Genomic DNA, 17,705 nt, shown 5'->3' with positions numbered 1-17,705 from the left:
CCTGCACACAGAAAGCACTCAATAAATATGATTGAGTGAATGAATGAATCACCTGAAACCTGGCTTTCTTCATTCAGTCATATTTATACTGTCTCCCTTGGGTGTCTCTCTCCTAATAATAATAATAATAATGATAGTGGTATTCACTAAGCACTTACTGTGTGCCAAGCACTGTACTAAATGCTGGGGTAGATGCAAGATAAATCAGGTCAAACATAGGGCTCACATGGTGGGAGCACAGGTATTAAATCCCCATTTTGCACAGAGAAGTTGTGACTTGCCCAAGATCACACAGCAGGTAAGTGGTGGAGCTGGGATTAGAACTTGGGTCCTCTGACTCCCAGGCCCATGCTCTTTCCACTAGGCCATGCTGCTTCTCGAGGGAGCTTCATCTCTTTTCACTCACCCCACCTCACTGAGGAAAAGAGCCCCTTCTTCAACTCTCCCATCTTTCCCAGCAATATCCCAAGAGGCGTTCTTCTGCTTTCTCTCAAAATCCACCCCCTCCACCTGCGCCTCTGGCCCCATCCCTTCACACCTTATCAAAGCACTTGCCCTCTCCCTTCTTCCCTCCCCGACCGCCATCTTCAAATATTTGCTCTCCAATGGTTTCTTCCCCAGTGCTTTCAGACATGCTTAATCAATCAATCAATCGTATTTATTGAGCGCTTACTGTGTGCAGAGCACCATACTAAGCGCTTGGGAAGTACAAGTTGGCAACATATAGAGACGGTCCCTACCCGACAATGGGCTCACAGTCTAGAAGGGGGAGACAGAGAACAAAACAAAACATATTAACAAAATAAAATAAATAGAATAGATATGTACAAGTAAAATAAATACATAAATAGAGTAATAAATATGTACAAACATATATACATATATGCTTATATACAGATGCTGTGGGGAAGGGAAGGAGGTAAGGCGGGAAGGGATGGAGAGGGGGAGAAGGGGGAGAGGAAGGAGGGGGCTCAGTCTGGGAAGGCCTCCTGGAGGAGGTGAGCTCTCAGTAGGGCCTTAAGTTTCCCCTATCCTAAAACAATCCCTCCTTGACCCCATGGCTCCCTCCAGTTATCACCTCATCTCCCTCCTATCATTCCTTTCCAAACTCCTTGAGCGAGTTGTCTACACCCGATGTCTCAAATTTCTCTCCTCCAATTCTCTCCTTGCCCCCCTCCAATCTGGCTTCTGTCCCCTTCACTCCACAGAAACCACCCTCTTAAAGGTCACCAATGATTTCCTTCTTGTCAAATCCAATGGCCTCTACTCCATCCTAATCCTCCTCAACCTCTCAGCTGCCCTCGATACCGTGGACCACCTCCTTCTCCTGGAAACATTATCCAACCTTGACTTCACTGACACTGTCCTCTCCTGGTTCTCCTCTTATCTCTCTCTGGCCTCTCATTCTCAGTCTCTTTTGTAGGCTCCTCCTCTGCCTCCCACCCCCTAACTGTGAAAGTCCCTCAAGGTTCAGTTCAGGGTTCCCTTCTATTTGTGTGTGTACATAAGTGTGAATGTATTCAAAAACAATCCCTGGGAGATGAGGAGAGGCAGAGAGTATCTTCCCCATTTTACAGATGAGGAAACAAGAGGCACTGAGAGACTGCAACTTGCCCTAGGTCCCCCACTAAGTCAGAGGCAGAAGTAGGTCTAGAATCCCAGCCTCCATGTGTTTGTTCTAGTCTGTGCTCATTCACATATGTGCAAGCCTTTTCCAACAATCCCTGATGAGATGGCAACGATGTCTTTTGTAGGTTGTAAGTTCCTTGTGAGCAACTCTGGTGTACTGTACTCTCTCAAGCGCTTGGTCCAGTGTTCCACACACAATGTGTTCAATAAATACTATCAGTTGATTGATTGATTTTCTATCTGTGCCTTCTCAAGGCCAGAGAACGTGACTTTGGGGTTCAAACCTAAGATTCAACCTCCCCCCACCCAGTACATTCTAGCCACGGCCCTTATTAAACCAAAATGGAAGCTAGCCCCCGATTTTTTCCAAGGGGCACAACAGTGTCTATGTTACTACTGCTTGCTGACCCACCCACTTGCTCCTGGAGCGAGATACACTCTCTGGCTTCTTGCAGCTTCCTCTCTTGACTCCTCCCAGACAGATCCAGAAGGACCAGCAGGTTTTGCTTTCCAGGACCAGTACAGTCCCTTGCCCACTTTTCCTCTTCCATTCTGACATCGATTTCCTTCAGTACCGCACTCTGCCCAAAGTAGGCACTCGGTAAATACTGATGGCAGTGATGATGAGAAGCCAATGCTCACAACCAATCGAAACTGTTTTCCAGTTTCTCTCAGAGGGACCCAGACTCGGTGCACTGCTTGGCGTAATTTCTGACGAGTGGCAGACAAATGTTTTTCGTAAGATGGAGAAGCGATATGGTGGGGGCTTTCCCTCTTTAAGAAAACTGGTTCTGTGGGCGCTGGGGTTTCCTGTATTGGATAGCACACCTTCCCTTTGTGGGCCCCTTGGGCACCCTATTCTCTCCCCATCCACCAGCCAGATCACTGAGATGCTGAGAACTGCAGGAAGCGTTTTCACTCTGCACATAGTAAGCGCTCAATAAATACGATTGATGAAATGGCAACCCCCCCAGCCCCCACCCAGACAAAAAAGAAACCGTTTTAGGGAGATAGCGGGACTTGTTTTTATAGAGAGAAATAGAATGTTTAAGTTTTTCCCTAGGCAGCTGGCGACAGTCTGGACAATGGTTTGCTGTGACATCCCGGGGAAGTCACACTAGAGGTCTGAGTCGACTCAGTGTTTCTGAGTGAGTCAGACGCACCCAAGGCTTGGGTCTTCCAGGCGCCTCCTGGCTGCGGGTGTCAGGCTTGCTGGTCATGGATTGATTCAACTTGCAAAGGGATCTCTTACCTTTGGCTTTTTTGCACTTCTACTGCTTGCCCATCACATTTTGACGCGGAAAGAAGTACTGGAAAAACACCATCCAGAAGAAGGAGCTTGGCCTAGCAGAAAAGAATCTGGACCTGGGAGTCAGAGGACCTGGGTTTCAATCCTGGCTCTGCCACTTGTCTTCTGTGTGACTTGGGGCAAGTCACTTAACTTCTTTGTGCCTCAATTTTCTCAACTGTAAAATGGGGATTCAATACCAGTTCTCCTTCCTACTTAGATCACAAGCCCCATGTGGGACAGGGACTTTGTCCAACCTGATTAACTTGAATCTACCCCAGTGCATAGAATGGTGCTTTGACACATAATAAGCACTTAACAATTGCCATAATGATCACAGTAATCCAGTAAAAGTAGTCTCCAACATCGGGAAAGCTGAAGGACTCATTTGGAACTGAAAAAGATGCAATTTTCCCCCTCGTGTTGTGTGACATTTGGAGGAATCGAAAGAGTCATCATTCCTGTGGTTAATTCATTGTCGCCATCCTTGTCTGCCAGCTATCCCGGAGAAGCATTGGAGGAAGCCAGATGACCCGATCAAAGGACAACATCTATCCAGTGAGTCTGCCCTGCCGGAAGGGGGACTGTTGCTAGAGGTGAGTCAACCTTGTTTGCTCCTCCAGTTGGGCTCCGGCTGGATCTGCGGTTGTGAGCGATCAAGTGCTGCTGTGCGTTGTTGACTGTGCTGAACTTGAGCCATAAAAGGATGTTCAAAGAAAGGGAAGTGATTGGCCTCTTTCTGGTGGCTGCCCAGCCCCCATCAGTCACCACTCCAGCCCCTTCAGGCCATCTTACAAGCCATCCAAGCCCCCCCAGCCACCATCTCACTGGCTAGCTGACATTCAGCTACCAAATTCAGCTACCCATCCCCTGGGAGCTCAGTGAGAGGCATGGTACAGGGTTCAAATCTTGAGACTAGCTTAGTCTGGCCTGCCACTGGGGCAGGACCAGGCTGGCTTCAGACCCCAAATTGGGGCCAGCGGAGCCACTCCTCCCATTCTGGTTGATGCCACTGTGTCACTCTGGGCGCGTGCGCAACGTAACATGATGACAAAGTATGCGCCATTTTGTGGAAGAGCGTTTCCCCACTACCACTCCTGTTGTGGCATCGCTGGCGCTCCTGTGGCTGTATAGGCACCAGAGCCACTCCTTGAGTGAGTGCCCAGGGCAGTACACCCCGCTAATGAATCGAGACCTTTCCACCTCCGTCTTTGAGAAGGGCAGTTGTACAGTCATCTTTGAGAGAGGCTGTGCAGCCACCACCTTTGAGAAGGGCATTCACCTTTGAGAGAAACCGTGTGTCCACCATATTTGGGAAGGGCCAAGTGGTTGTCAGTTTTAATAGGTTCTGTGTGGCTTTTCCCAGCAAAGAGTGCCCTGAAGCAATGGCTCATTCACATATTTCACTTGAAGCCAGTCTTGGGGAATGAGGTGCATACTGGTACCCCTCCAGTGTTCTGACATTCATGGGGAGGTTCCAAGGGTCTGGATGAACCTGGTGCCTCCCAGAAATTCTGACCCGGGGGGGGCTATCGCCTGACGCCTAGTGTTTGGATGCCAAAGGCGAGGCAAATCCCTTCCTGTTCAGAGGGAAGGCCGAAGCTGCGACTTTTAGGTTAAAATAATAATGGTGATGATGATGATGATGATGATGATGATGGCATTTGTTAAGCGCTACTGTGTGCCAGGCACTGTACTAAGTGCTGGGGTGGAAACAAGCAAATCGGGTTGGACACAGTCTCTGTCCCACGTGGGGCTCACAGTCTCAATCCCCATTTTACAGATGAGGTAAGTGAGGCCCAGAGAAGTGAAGTGATTTGCCCATGGTCACACAGCAGACAAGTGGTGGAGCCAGGATTAGAACCCATGACCTTCTGACTCCCAGGCCTGTGCTCTATCCACTACACCATGCTGCTGAAAAAGGCAGGATCATCCTCCTACATCAGAGGCAGCTGAGAAGCAGGTGGCCTAGTGGAAAGAGCATGGGTCTGGGAGTCAGAGGACCACTTGTCTGCTGTGCGACCTTGGGAAAGTCACTTTGCTGTGCCTCAGTAATCTGTAAAATGGGGATTAAGACAAGGGACATGGACACTGTGTCCAACCTGATACTTGTATCTACAATGCCTGGATCATAGTGAGCGCTTAACAAATACCATTAAAAAAAATTCAGATAATTTTGTAACTGGTTTGTGAAATCGTTTCCTATCCTCAAAAAGAGAAAGTCTGTCTCTATCATATCGCAAGCACCATGGAGGGAGGGTATGTCCTGTTTTATGCTGTCACGTCATCTCCAACCCACAGCGATGCCATGGACACATCTCTCCCATAACGCCCCACCTCCGTCTGTTACCATTCTGGTAGTGTATCCATAGAGTTTTCTTGCTAAAAATATGGAAGTGGTCTACCATCACCTCTTTCTGCACAGTAAACTTGAATCTCCGCCCTCGACTCTCTCCCATGCTGCTGCTGCCCAGCATGGGGAGTTTTGACTTGTAGCAGATTACCTTCCACTCACTAGCCGCTGGCCAAGCTAGGAATGGAATGGTTAGGCCTCTGCTTGACTCTCCCTCCTGTAATTGAGACCAGTAGAGTACTGGAAACTCTCCAGGTGCGACCCTAAGAGGGGAAGGGAGGGTATGCCTGGTCCTTAATATGCAGCCCTAACACTGAACACAGCACCACGTACCACTGATTGATTGAAAACCCACCCCCAAAAAGGTACTGCAAGTCAGTTTAGTCATGTTCTAAATGAGGTCCTGGATTTCCACAATAGCTGTCACCCAGATATAGCTATTTCTATAAAGTCAAAGTATTGGATTAAAAATAAAGATGGAGATGAACATGAGCCAAATGTTGTTGTAAATAGCACTGGGACTAGACAATATAAGAGTATAACCCCTGCCAGCTTGGGTCACCGAATATGGGTTGTCTTGTTATTGATATCTGTAATTTATTTCTTTGTATTGTTGTCAGATATGGCGGGGGAGTGGGGCTGGGAGTGAGGAGGCGGGCAGGATCTGCAGGTTGGTGAAGGGGGTGGGTGACAGCCAAGGGGATCATCGGCCAATGTCCCAGGACCCCATCACCCGCCCCTCAATCCTCCTGTTTTGCTCCCATCCCCCACCTCTCCCCTCCCCTCTCCGCCCCCTCCTCCTGCTCTGGGGAGCTCATGCCATAAGTGAAAGATCATCAAGGCTAGCCTCACCCCTGTCCCCTCATTCTCAAGATGCGGGGGGCTGGGCGTGTCATGTTGGAAAGTCTTCCCCAGTCTACACATCCAGCAGACCCCCACTCTCCCCGTCCCCCATCATCAGAGCCCCAACAAAATTACAACTCCTCCAGGAGGCCTTCCTTGACTAATCTCTCATTCTCCCACCTATTATCCCTGCCTCCTTCTTCACTTAGGCACTTAGGTCTCTGCCTCTTAAGCATTCAGATGCTCATCTTCACCCACCACAGTTCTTCCACATATATCTTGAAATGTTGTTGCTTCTCCCTCCTGTAATTTATTGTAATGCCCATCCCCTCTGCAAGATTGTCAGCTCCTTCAGGACAAGAATCATGTCTACTTACCCTATTGTACTTTTTCAAGTGCTTAGTAATAATAACAATGGCATTTGTTAAGCGCTTACTATATGCCTAGCACTGTTCTAGGCGCTGGCACTGTTTTACAGTGCTCTGTACACAGTAGGTGCTCAATAAATGCTATCGGTTGATGGATCAATTAGTCAGAGGCAGAGGAAGGAGCCAGTTGCTCTCCTAGCCGTCCATTCTTATGATGATGGTCGAACTATCTAACATCCTGAACATTGTCTCTCTACATCTCTGACTTTCCCCCTGGAGGCTTTTTATAGATAGCTTGTCCGTGAAGTTACCCAAACTCCTCTTGAAACTGCTCATATTCCTGGCTGCACAGCTTTCCGTGGGAAGAAGTTCCACATGCTTACCTCCTACTGCGTTTGTTTTGAAGACCAAGTAAAATACTGTTAAAAAAACACAGTCCTTCCTTTTCCTGGACTCTTTCCTAAACTAGGATTCTACAGTTTAGGGATTCTAGGAGGGTTAAAACTCCATGCAACCAGTCTGGTGCCAGCCTCTTTCTCTCTCCTCCTCCGAGTGTTTCCAGCTCCAAGGGGAATCTCTCACTCTGCTGGAGTCTCCAGCTTTTTCCACTCATCCTCCTGCCTCCTCCCTGCCCCCCACCGCCCACCCTCACCCCAATTCCTCCCCACCTGCCGAAATAGCCCATAACTTTTCTGTCTCTGGTCCCTGAGTGATTTCGTGTAAGTCTTCCCCTCAAAGGCTCCTCGAGCCTCTGAAATTGCAAATTTCTTTCCTGGAAATCAGCACATTTCATGGTTTGGAATTTAGATCCAATTCTACAGAAAAATGCCTAAGATCATTTAAGTCATAAACCTCCACATCTTAGAGCGTAGAATCTAGAGAAAACATTTGTACAAAAGATAAATTCAGGGGAATGGCTTATTCCTAACAAAGATTTGAAGGAGGAGTCTTGGCTTGCTAGTGCCCGGCTCCATTCCATTCAGGATCTCCAGGGACAATTCCTGCAGCCAGTATAGGCAGCAGCAGTGTGACTCTTCAGGAAGGGCTGGGGAAATTCTGCTCGCTCTGTGTGAGCAGGGCGTGTGGGAATGTTTAACCTTTTTTTTGTTGTTTTTTGGGTGTTGTTCTTATAGTGTTAAGCACTTACAATGTGTTAAGCACTGTTTTAAGCTCTGAGGTGGTTACAAATCAATCAGGTCAGACACAATCCCTGTCCCACATGGGGCTCACAGTCTGAATATCAATCAATCAATCATATTGAATGCTTACTGTTTGCAGAGCACAGTACTAAGTGCTTGGGTGAGCAGGGAATGTGTCTGCTTATTATTGTATTGTACTCTCCCAATCATTTAGTACAGTGCTCTGTACACAATAAGCGTTCAATAAATACGATTGAATGAATGAATGAGAGTACAATATAGGGAAGCAGCACCATTTAGTGGATAGAGCATGGGCCTGGGAGTCAGAAGGTCATGGGTTCCAATCCCGGCTCCCTCTCTTGTCTGCTGTGTGACCTCAGGCAAGTCACTTTACTTCTCTGTGCCTTAGTTACCTCATCTGTAAAATGGGGATGAGACTTGAGCCCCATGTGGGACAGGGACTGTGTCCAACCTGATTTGCTTGTATCTATGCCACTTCTTAGTACAGTAATTGGCACATAGTAAGCTCTCAACAAATACCATAATTATTATTATTATCAGAGTTGGTCAACACGTTCCCTGCCCACAATGAGCTTACAGCCTGAGTAGAAGGGAGAACAGGCATGGAATCCCCATTTTGCAGTTGAGCAAACTGAGGCACAGAGAAATTAAGTGACTTGTCCAAGGTCACACAGCAGGCAGGTCGCACAGCTGGGATTAGAACCCAGGTCCTCTGACTCCCAAACCCATGCTCTTTCCACTAGGCCACACTGTGGTTACTTTGTACCTGTGTAAAGCCATGTCCTAGGCAACTTTCTGAACTTCCATGCTGGCAGAAAGGACTCAAGATGGAGGACAGCTGGAATAGGGGTGAGGGACCCTGGACCTGTGACTTGCTTTTATCCTGGAAAATCTTTCCAATTCATATGTCTATACCTCATCCAAGGCTCTGAGACAGGAATTTCAGAAGACTGATGGTTGTGCTCTCAAAGCATAACCACCAGAATTGGATTCTAATCCCAGCTCTGTCATGTGTCTGCTGCGTGACCTTGGGCAAGTTACTGAATTTCTCTGTGTCTGTCATCTGTAAAGTGGGGATCAAGACTGTGAGCCCCATGGCGGACAGGGACTGTGTCCAACATGATTACCTTGTATCTATTCCAGTGCTTGGATCAGTGCTTGGCACATAGTAAGCTCTTAATAAATACCACAATTATTATTATTATTGTTCAGTGAGTCCCATATCTTTTCCCAGAAAACATCTAGAGCATCCGACTGATTCTCAAAGATTCCTTTTCTTTTATTGTACCTGGGTTTCCTCTCCCTTCATGCCCCTACATCAAATCTGGGGAGAGCTGTGGAGCCATAGGACACTTTTCATTAGGAGATCTAGTTGGGTTAAAGAGTAATATAAACTGAATTCTGATACCACGCTGATCCAAGCACTTATTATTCATTCATTCAATTGTATTTATTGAGCGCTTACTGTGTGCAGAGCACTGTACTAAGCGCTTGGGAAGTACAAGTTGGCAACATATAGAAACGGTCCCTACCCAACAATGGGCTCACAGTCTAGAAGACGGGCTCACAGTCTAGAAGACGGGCTCACTTATTACTGCATCTGCCTCATCGCCGACCTCCTGGCCTCCTATCTCTTCTACTACAGTCCAGCCCGCACACTCTGGTCCTCTAGCACCATCTTACTCACTGTGCCCCCAATCTCCTCTATGTCGCCTCCGCCCTCTTTCCCACATCCTCTCACTAGCTTGGAACTCTCTCCCCATCCTTAAGTGACAGGCCACCTCTCTCTCCACCTTCAAAGCATTATTAAGGTCACATCTCCTCCAAGAGGCCTGCCCTGATTAAGCCGCCTTTTCCGTCATTCAGTCGTATTTATCGAGTGCTTACTGTGTGCAGAGTACTGTACTAACCGTTTGGGAGAGTACAGTACAACAATAAACAGACACATTTTCCCCAGCTCGCTCTCCCTTCTGCTTTATCTCTGCATTTGGATCTGTGACCTTTAGACATTTGATATTCGCCCCATCCCCAACCCCAAAGCACTTATGCACAGATCTTTAAATGATATACTACAAAGTATTTATTCATATTGATGCCAGTCTCCCCCTCTAGACCGTAACCTCATTATGGGCGGGGAACGTGTCTGCTAACTCTGCTGTATTGTACTCTTACAAGTGCCTAGTACAGTGCTCTGCACATAACACGCGTTCAATAAATGCCATTGATTGATTAATTCAAATGGTCAGAGAACAGACTATGATGGCCCAATCAATAACAATGTCAGAGCTCGGGACTGGGTGGGCGGCTTTCGAGAAGCGCCTAGTACAACTCTCTGCCCATAGTAAGCGCTTAATAAATACGAATGAATGAATGAGAATGAAGTGAAGGTGGAGTGGACAGGGCAAACTTCGGCAGAGGTCTGTTTCCGTGCGATGGCGCCCCCTGGGGGTCGGTCCGTGGTACTATCACAGAAGTGGGCGCAGGGAGAATCCTGACCACCCTGCACTTGTAAGGAGATGGGAGCTTCAGTGGGGTGTCTTGCCTTACGCTGTCGAGTCGTTTGTACCTCTAAGTCATTCATTCAGTTGTATTTATTGAGCGCTTACTGTGTGCAAAGCACTGTACTAAGCGTTTGGGAAAGTACATAGAACAGCAAACAGACACATTCTTGATCACAACGAGTTCACAGCCTAGGGGGGAGACAGACATTAATATAGATCGATAAATAAAGAAATGAATTACAGATATATACATATGTGCTGTGGGGATGGGAGGGAAGATGAATGAAGGGAGCGAGTCAGGGTGACACAGAAGGGAGTGGGAGAAGAGGAGAGGAGGGCTCAGTCGGGGAAGGCTTCTTGGAGGAGGTGTGCCTTCATAATTTCATAAGATAACTTCATAAAATCATAATTTCCTCATCTCTTTAGGCATTTTTCAATGTTACTTTGAACTGTCAGGGTGTCAAACAAAAGCAGCCTCATCCCTGGGTTGGAAGTATTGTGCGGGGTGGTTATAGCCTGGGCTAAAGTATCAAACCATCATGGCCGAATCTCCGAGTTGCATTCGTCAAGGGATGGCTGTAACATCTAATCTAATTCAATGGCACAGTGCCACCTGTCACCAAGGCAAGCCTTTTGATTTATTTATTTTTCCCACTCCCATCAACTAACAAATGCCATAATTATTATTATTATCACTTGCCCTTTTCCGCCTTGTGACTTGTTTAAATTGATATGGACAGTGCAGCTACCCTTGCTGTGCTGATGTGTGAATAAGGTGGCCACCGATGACACCCAAGAATACCTACACTCCTTTGCTGACAGGGGACAGACCAACTGAAAACTAGACTGTCCTGTTTAAAATTGGATGAATGGCCACTTTGCAGAAGCACATTAGGTAATTATCAGACAGATAATTACTCTCCCCACTTCAAAACCTTATTGAAGGCACAGCTCCTCCAAGAAGCCTTCCCTGACTAAGCCTTCCTCTCCTCTTCTCCCACTCCCTTCTGAATCATCCTGATTTGCTCCCTTCATTCATCCTCCCTCCCATCTCCACAGCACATATTACACATCTGTATATATCTGTAGTTTATTTATGTATGTATGTATATTAATGGCTGTCTCCCCCTCTAGATTGTGAGCTTGTTGTGGGCAGGGAATGTGTCTCTTTGTTGTTATATTGTTATATTGTACTCTCCCAAGTGCTTAGTACAGTGCTTTGTACACAGTAAGCACTCAATAAATACGATTGAATGAGTGAATGAACTAGGCACAATGTTCCTTCCAATAAGGTAAACATATTCCCCATTTCCCTGTCCCTTTTCTACCTCTGTCACCTGGCTTCTCTGCCCTCCGCATCCCCCCCCACCATGCACACCCACACCCAAAACTCTTCCCTCTCCCCTCATTCTGTGCTCTCCATGAGTTTTCACCACTCCCCAAGGAGAGTTTTCTATGTAACTTTTTTTTAAAAAATGGGCTGGTCCCTTCCCCAAGTTGCAGACTCTTCCTCCAGGACTGCAAAATCAGAGCATGGGGTATGAGGGAGGTGGAAGCAGTCCCCTTCCTGACCTCATTCTCCACTGCCGCCTGCCCTCCTCACATCCTGCTCCAGTTCACTCCATCCCTGGTTTTTTCTGTTCCCAGAGGTTGGAGCCACCAGCTGGGGAAAGGGGCTGATGGAGATGACAGTGGTGGGGCGGCTTATCTTGTCTTATGCTGTCGAGTAGTCTCCAACCCATAGCGACGCCATGGACACATCTGTCCTAGAACACCCCACCTCCATCTACAATTGTTCTGGTAGTGGATCCATAGTTTTCTATGCACATATGTGTTGTGGATCTGGGATAAGTATCAAAGTGCTTAAGGGATACACATCTAAGTGCATAATCTATGCAGAGGGAAGGGAAAGGAGGGCTTAGTCAGGGAAGGTCTCTTGGAGGAGATGTGATTTTAGGAGGGTTTTGGAAGTAGCGCCATAGGCTTTAAAGCGCTCAATCACCTTGCCCCCTCCTACCTTGCCTCCCTGATTTCCTACTACAACCCAGCTCACACACTTTGCTCCTCTAATACCAACCCGTGCAGGTTGTACCTAGATTTCACCTATCTCACCAATGAGCTTTTGCCCACATCCTGCCTCTGGTTTTAGAACGCCCTCCCTCTTCATATATGACAGACAATCACTCTCCCCACCTTTAAAGCCTCATTAAAAGTACACCTCCTCCAAGAGGCCTTCCCCAACTAAGCTCTCCATTTCCTCTTCTCCCACTTCCTTCTATGTCACCTTTCTACTGAGATTTGCACCCTTTATTCACCACTCCCTTAGCCCCGTAGCACTTGCCCCAAACAGCAGCGAGCCAGTTCTGTCTGATCCAGCCCTCTTCCCTTTGGCTGGACTCTGTCAGCTTTTGTTGCCACTTCAGCCCAGGAGCATTTCCAGTTGTAGTAAAGAACAGCAATCAATGAATGAATGAATGGTATGTATTGAGTGCTTAACTTTGTGGAGAGCACTGTACTAAGTGCTTGGGAAAGTACAACAAAGTAGACAAAATCCCTGCCCTCAAAGAGTTTCCAGTCTCTGCACCTCCAGAGGCAGCACGAGAACTGAGATGGGAGACTAAGCATATTGTGGCTGCCGTTAATAAATGAGAAACCAGGGAAGGAGAAGCGGCCAAATGGGCGTCTCTCATTTCCCTCAGAAGGCAACACAGAATCAGGGTGGGAGAGATGTGATCTTCAGCCCAAGTACCATAATAATAATAATAATAACTATTATTATTATTATTATTATTCTGTCCCACCCCATCTGCTTTCCGAGCCCCCGCCAGCAAGGAGAACACGGAGGGCACAAGTCACTGACTGGGGAGTGGCAGAGCGGAAGTGGCAAGAGGGGAGAAAGAGCTGGGGAGGGAACTGCCTTACCTGTCTCGATTGGATGTGATGCCAAACGAGACTTACAGATCCTGGGTTTAGGCGACAATCAGTGTATGACGGATCTCCGGAATTTAAGTACAGTAGCCATCAGTCAGCCGGTCATTTGTATTTATTGATGATGATGATGGCGGTGGTATTTAAGAGCTTACTTTGTGTCAAGCACTGTTCTAAGCACTGGGGTAGATACAAGCTAATCAGGTTGGACACATTCCCTGTCCCACATGGGGCTCACAGTCTTAATCCTCATTTTATAAATGAGGTAACTGAGGCCCAGAGAAGTGAAGCGGCTTGCCCAAAATCACACAGCAGACAAGAGGCAGAGGATTACAATCCAAGTCCTTCTGACTCCCAAGCCCATGCTCTATCCACTAGCCCATGCTGCTCCTGTTTATTGAGCATTTACCATGTTCAGAGCACCGTACTGAGCACTTGGGAGAATGTGATATAACAATAGAACGGACACCTTCCCTGCCCACAATGACCTTACAGTCTAGAGGTCGTCAGAACCAGAGAACGTAAAAAGGCTTTCGCGGGCAATGGGAGGCAGAAGCAGTGTGGCTCAATGGAAAGAGCCCGGGCTTTGGAGTCAGAGGTCATGGGTTCAAATCCCGGCTCTGCCAATTGTCAGCTGTGTGACTTTGGGCAAGTCACTTAGCTTCTCTGGGCCTCAGTTACCTCATCTGTAAAATGGGGATTAAGACTGTGAGCCCCCGTGGGACAACCTGATCACCTTGTAATCTCCCCAGTGCTTAGAACAGTGCTTTGCACACAGTAAGCACTTAATAAAATGCCGTCATTATTATCATTATTGAATTAGGTATGGTGTGTGTATGTGACACCAAGTAAAAGATGCCTTGCTGTCGTGGAACCATAAGAAGTCAGGAAGCAGAACTGGGACTGCCACGATAACCTTCAGGCCTTGGACATGGGCAGAAGCTTGACTCCCTTCTGAGGGATTATTGCTTCCAGCTTTCTAGCCACAGACTTTCCCCAGTGAAGGGGATTTCACATGCTCATGGCAGCATACTATTAATACTTCAAAGACCAAAGATATTTTCAAGGCTTGCGTATTGAAAACTTTTCCTTTAAAAAAAGATTTATGAGATTAGTCACAACTAAAAACAACCATAATTTTAATTGGTCAGGCTGAAACGAGAAAAAAAAGCAAAAAAGCTGTACAGGGCCATTTGGCAAGTCATATGGATTCAATGACAGATGAGTTCTTGATCCAGAGTCATCTCAGCAAATACTCTGAAACATGTGGGGCAGTGTTTGAAATATGCATCAGATTCAGTTGTTTATTTTCTTTTTTGAATTCGACATTCTATGTGGAAAATGAAATCACTATTCCAAGTGGAAAAAAAAGGTTTGGCCCCAACTTTAGGCCACCATTCCTTTTTCAACATCTAGATTCAGTCACGCAGTCCCGGAGACCAGCACCTGACGTTAACCCCGGAATGATCAAGGTGTCGACTTGAAGCAAGTGCAGTGTTGGCTGGTACCTTCGGGGACTCTTAGGAACTAGCTATCAAGACACCGGTTCAAAGGCTCTTATCTTTAAATGAATAGGTCCTCCGAGGGAGATGGGACTTCCTTTGGCAAGAGCCTTGAAATATCCTGATACTTTCCTAGTTCCAAAGCAGAAAATCGGCCAGCAAATACTTCAAAGATATTTTTGTCAAGGTCATGGCATGGAAAAAAAAAAGAGGAGGAAAAAAGGAACAATTCTAAACAACATCTCTCATTTCTCTTCCTTGGAATAAAGGAAAAAGCCCTTGCATTGGGATCCCTTGAGAACCCATCACTATAGTAACCGGAACACAGCAGTGAAGGCCTGCAGCCAGGCTTGCTGTGAACAGCTTGCTAAGTCACGCAAGTGGGGCACTACATTTCCAGGGTCAATCAGCGCTTGGATTATCTGGGATTGTTTCCCTTCACAGTGTGCTTTTCGTTTTCTGTTTTACATGCTGGGTGTGGCAGTCAGGTGATTGGAATTATTAGCTGTTTATGGATTCCATAAAAAGTGCGCTCATCCCAGTCTCTTCCATAAGACGTTTAACTCTCAAGGGAGGTAGGAGCATTCCAATCCCAAACTCAAGCGGTGATCTAGTCCAACCCGCTGTCTTCATCCAGGACTACGTCTTAACCATTCCACATAGGTGACAATCTCAGCTACCGTTAAATGATTTTCAGGGAAGAAGGTTCTGTAGCTTTCCTCAGCAACTTATGCCAACATTAAACATTTCTCACCAACACAACATTTTCCCTTATTTTCAGCCTGTAGTCCTGCAGTTTGGCTCTTTTATTCTGTTGGCTTCACTGGACATCACAAAAGAAATCTGCTTCCCCTCCCCAAACCCCCATTCTTTTCTTCTCCATCCTAAAGAAAAAATGCACTCTACTAACACTTGGGAGAGTACAATAGGATAGAGTTGGTAGGCACGATCCCTGCCCACATGGAGCTTTGCAGTCTACAGTTCTGACATCATTTAATCCATTAGTTTATCCAAACTCTTCTTCAACCTATATTTTTGGCCACCATAATTTTTTTTTACTACCCACTACGCAAAAAAATGTTAAAGTTAGAGACCTATAGGGGTACCCCTACCTGCCTCACATCTGCGGACCACCCATACCCAACTGCCCCAGATCATAGACCATGGGCCTGGGAGTAAGAAGGACCTGGGTTCTAATCCAAGCTCCACCACTTGTCTGCTGTGTGACTTTGGGTAAGTCACTTAACTTCTCTGTATCTAAGCTCCTCATCCGTAAAATGGGGATTATGGGTGTGAGACATGTGAAACAACCTGATCACCTTGTAACCTCCCCAGCACTTAGAACAGTGCTTTGCACAAAGTAAGCACTTAATAAGTGCCATTAGTATTATTGTTATTATTATTATGTGAGACTGCACCTGTGTCCAACCTGATCAACTTGTATTTACTCCAGCTCTTAGAACAGTGCTCGACACATAATAAGTGCTTAACAAGTGTCATAATTATTACCCAACCCAAACAGCTCCAGATCCACAAAAGAAAAATCTATTTACCCAGATTGCTCAGTGTTATTGATTTAGAACTTCACTAACTTGACCCTCTTTGGATATAATTGAAGAATCTTTTGTATTGGTTTTAGCATCCCTTACAAGGTGCTCTTCAAACTCCTGTTTGGACCATCTTGTCTCTCATGTGCCTTGCTTTTCTGTCCTCCTCGATCTAGTTTCCATTTGTTAAACGATGGATTTTCCCCCTCTGATGGCCTCTTGTACCTGTCTGTTAGCCATACAGGGTTTCAGTTTGGTCACACACATTTTACCTGGGGCCAAACATGGTGATAACGATGATGGTATTTGTTAAGCGCTGACTATGTGCCAGGCGCTGTACTAAGTCCTGGAGGCCACCCCTTGCTTACTGCAGTCCACCTTTTTTTAATTTCCCTTTCTAAGGTTAAGTATTTGTTGCATTCGCTTTTTAGCAGCTCCTTATCCACTCCTCTCTTTTCCATCTCCCTCTCCTCCTCCACCTTCTTTGAGAAGGGTAAATGTTATTGTAAAAAGGCTCACCCACCCACCCCACTTCAAAGCCTTATTGAAGGCATATCTCCTCCAAGAGGCCTTCCCAGACTAAGCCCCACTTTTCCTCATCTTCCACTCCCTTCTGTGTCACCCTGACTCCCTTTGCTCTTCCCAGCCCCAAAGCACTTATGTACATAACTGTAATTTTATTTTCTTGTATTGATGTTTGTCTCCCCCACTCTAGACTGTAAGCTCGTTGTGGGCAGGGAATATCACTGTTTATTGTTGTATTGTACTTTCCCGAGCACTTAGTAGAGTGCTCTTCACACAGTAAGCACTCAATAAATATGATTGAACGAACGAACGAATGAACCAGGGCTTGTCCACTACTCAGAATTAAATCCAGTACATTGTTTTCCCTCATTCATTACAGAAAACTATCCAAAAACCATTTTCTACTCCTCTTCCTGATAAATTATTCGATGAATCCATGTGGGGATAATTAAAGTCTCCCAATTATTACTACTTGACCTAATTTTGCAGCTTCCTCAATCTTACCTAACATTTCCCGATAATTTTCCTGGTCAAGTTTTTAATTAAACAGTCTTATTCTGAGTGTGACCGATGGTGCAGGTAAGTGGTATTAGTGGCATTGTTCTAGAAGATGAAAGTGTCTGTCTCACGGCCATTAAGAAAGGTGGACATTCTGACTGTTCTAAATGCCTTTAATTTGTCCTGAATCTTGATGCCATGCCATATTTAATATTAAGTCAGCAAGACAGGATCACACACCAATAGGTCCCAGAATGCAGGAGCTATTGAAGTAATTGAATTGAATTGAAGCAACTACCATTGAAGGAATGCTCATCACTTCACACTTTCACTGGGCAGGAAATGTGAGGAGAATGGATGACAGAAGGATGCCCAAACACTGCTCAATAGGGAGCTAAAGTGGGATAATTGCAAGCAGAGTGTACAGAAAGAGGAAATGAAGCAAAACCTCAAATGATGTAGCAAAACAGTGGAGCCCTGAGAGGTAGCCACTGAAGACATAGCAGTCCAGGATAAGGTTCTTGGAAACAGGGTGACTGCCTTAGTTCAGAGGTGTCTGGAAG

At 46.3% G+C, this 17,705-nt stretch overlaps 1 protein-coding gene and 1 non-coding gene across 2 annotated transcripts in view; one reads left to right on the top strand and one right to left on the bottom strand.

The window, feature by feature from the left end:
* AHRR (aryl-hydrocarbon receptor repressor) overlaps positions 1-17,705 on the top strand; it is a 124,388-nt gene that overhangs the window by 75,409 nt on the left and 31,274 nt on the right. Inside the window, exon 4 of the mRNA XM_038770721.1 lies at positions 3,416-3,513. Within this exon, the coding sequence (XP_038626649.1) occupies positions 3,416-3,513 (98 nt within the window). The remainder of the gene's footprint in view (positions 1-3,415; positions 3,514-17,705) is intronic.
* Positions 5,406-5,543, bottom strand: LOC119949747. The gene has a single exon (XR_005457285.1). It is a non-coding gene; the product is annotated as a small nucleolar RNA SNORA7 (small nucleolar RNA).

Source organism: Tachyglossus aculeatus, chromosome X2 (genome assembly GCF_015852505.1).
Source record: "Tachyglossus aculeatus isolate mTacAcu1 chromosome X2, mTacAcu1.pri, whole genome shotgun sequence".
Taxonomy (NCBI): Eukaryota; Metazoa; Chordata; class Mammalia; order Monotremata; family Tachyglossidae; genus Tachyglossus; species Tachyglossus aculeatus.
This window is presented reverse-complemented; position numbering and strand designations above follow the sequence as displayed.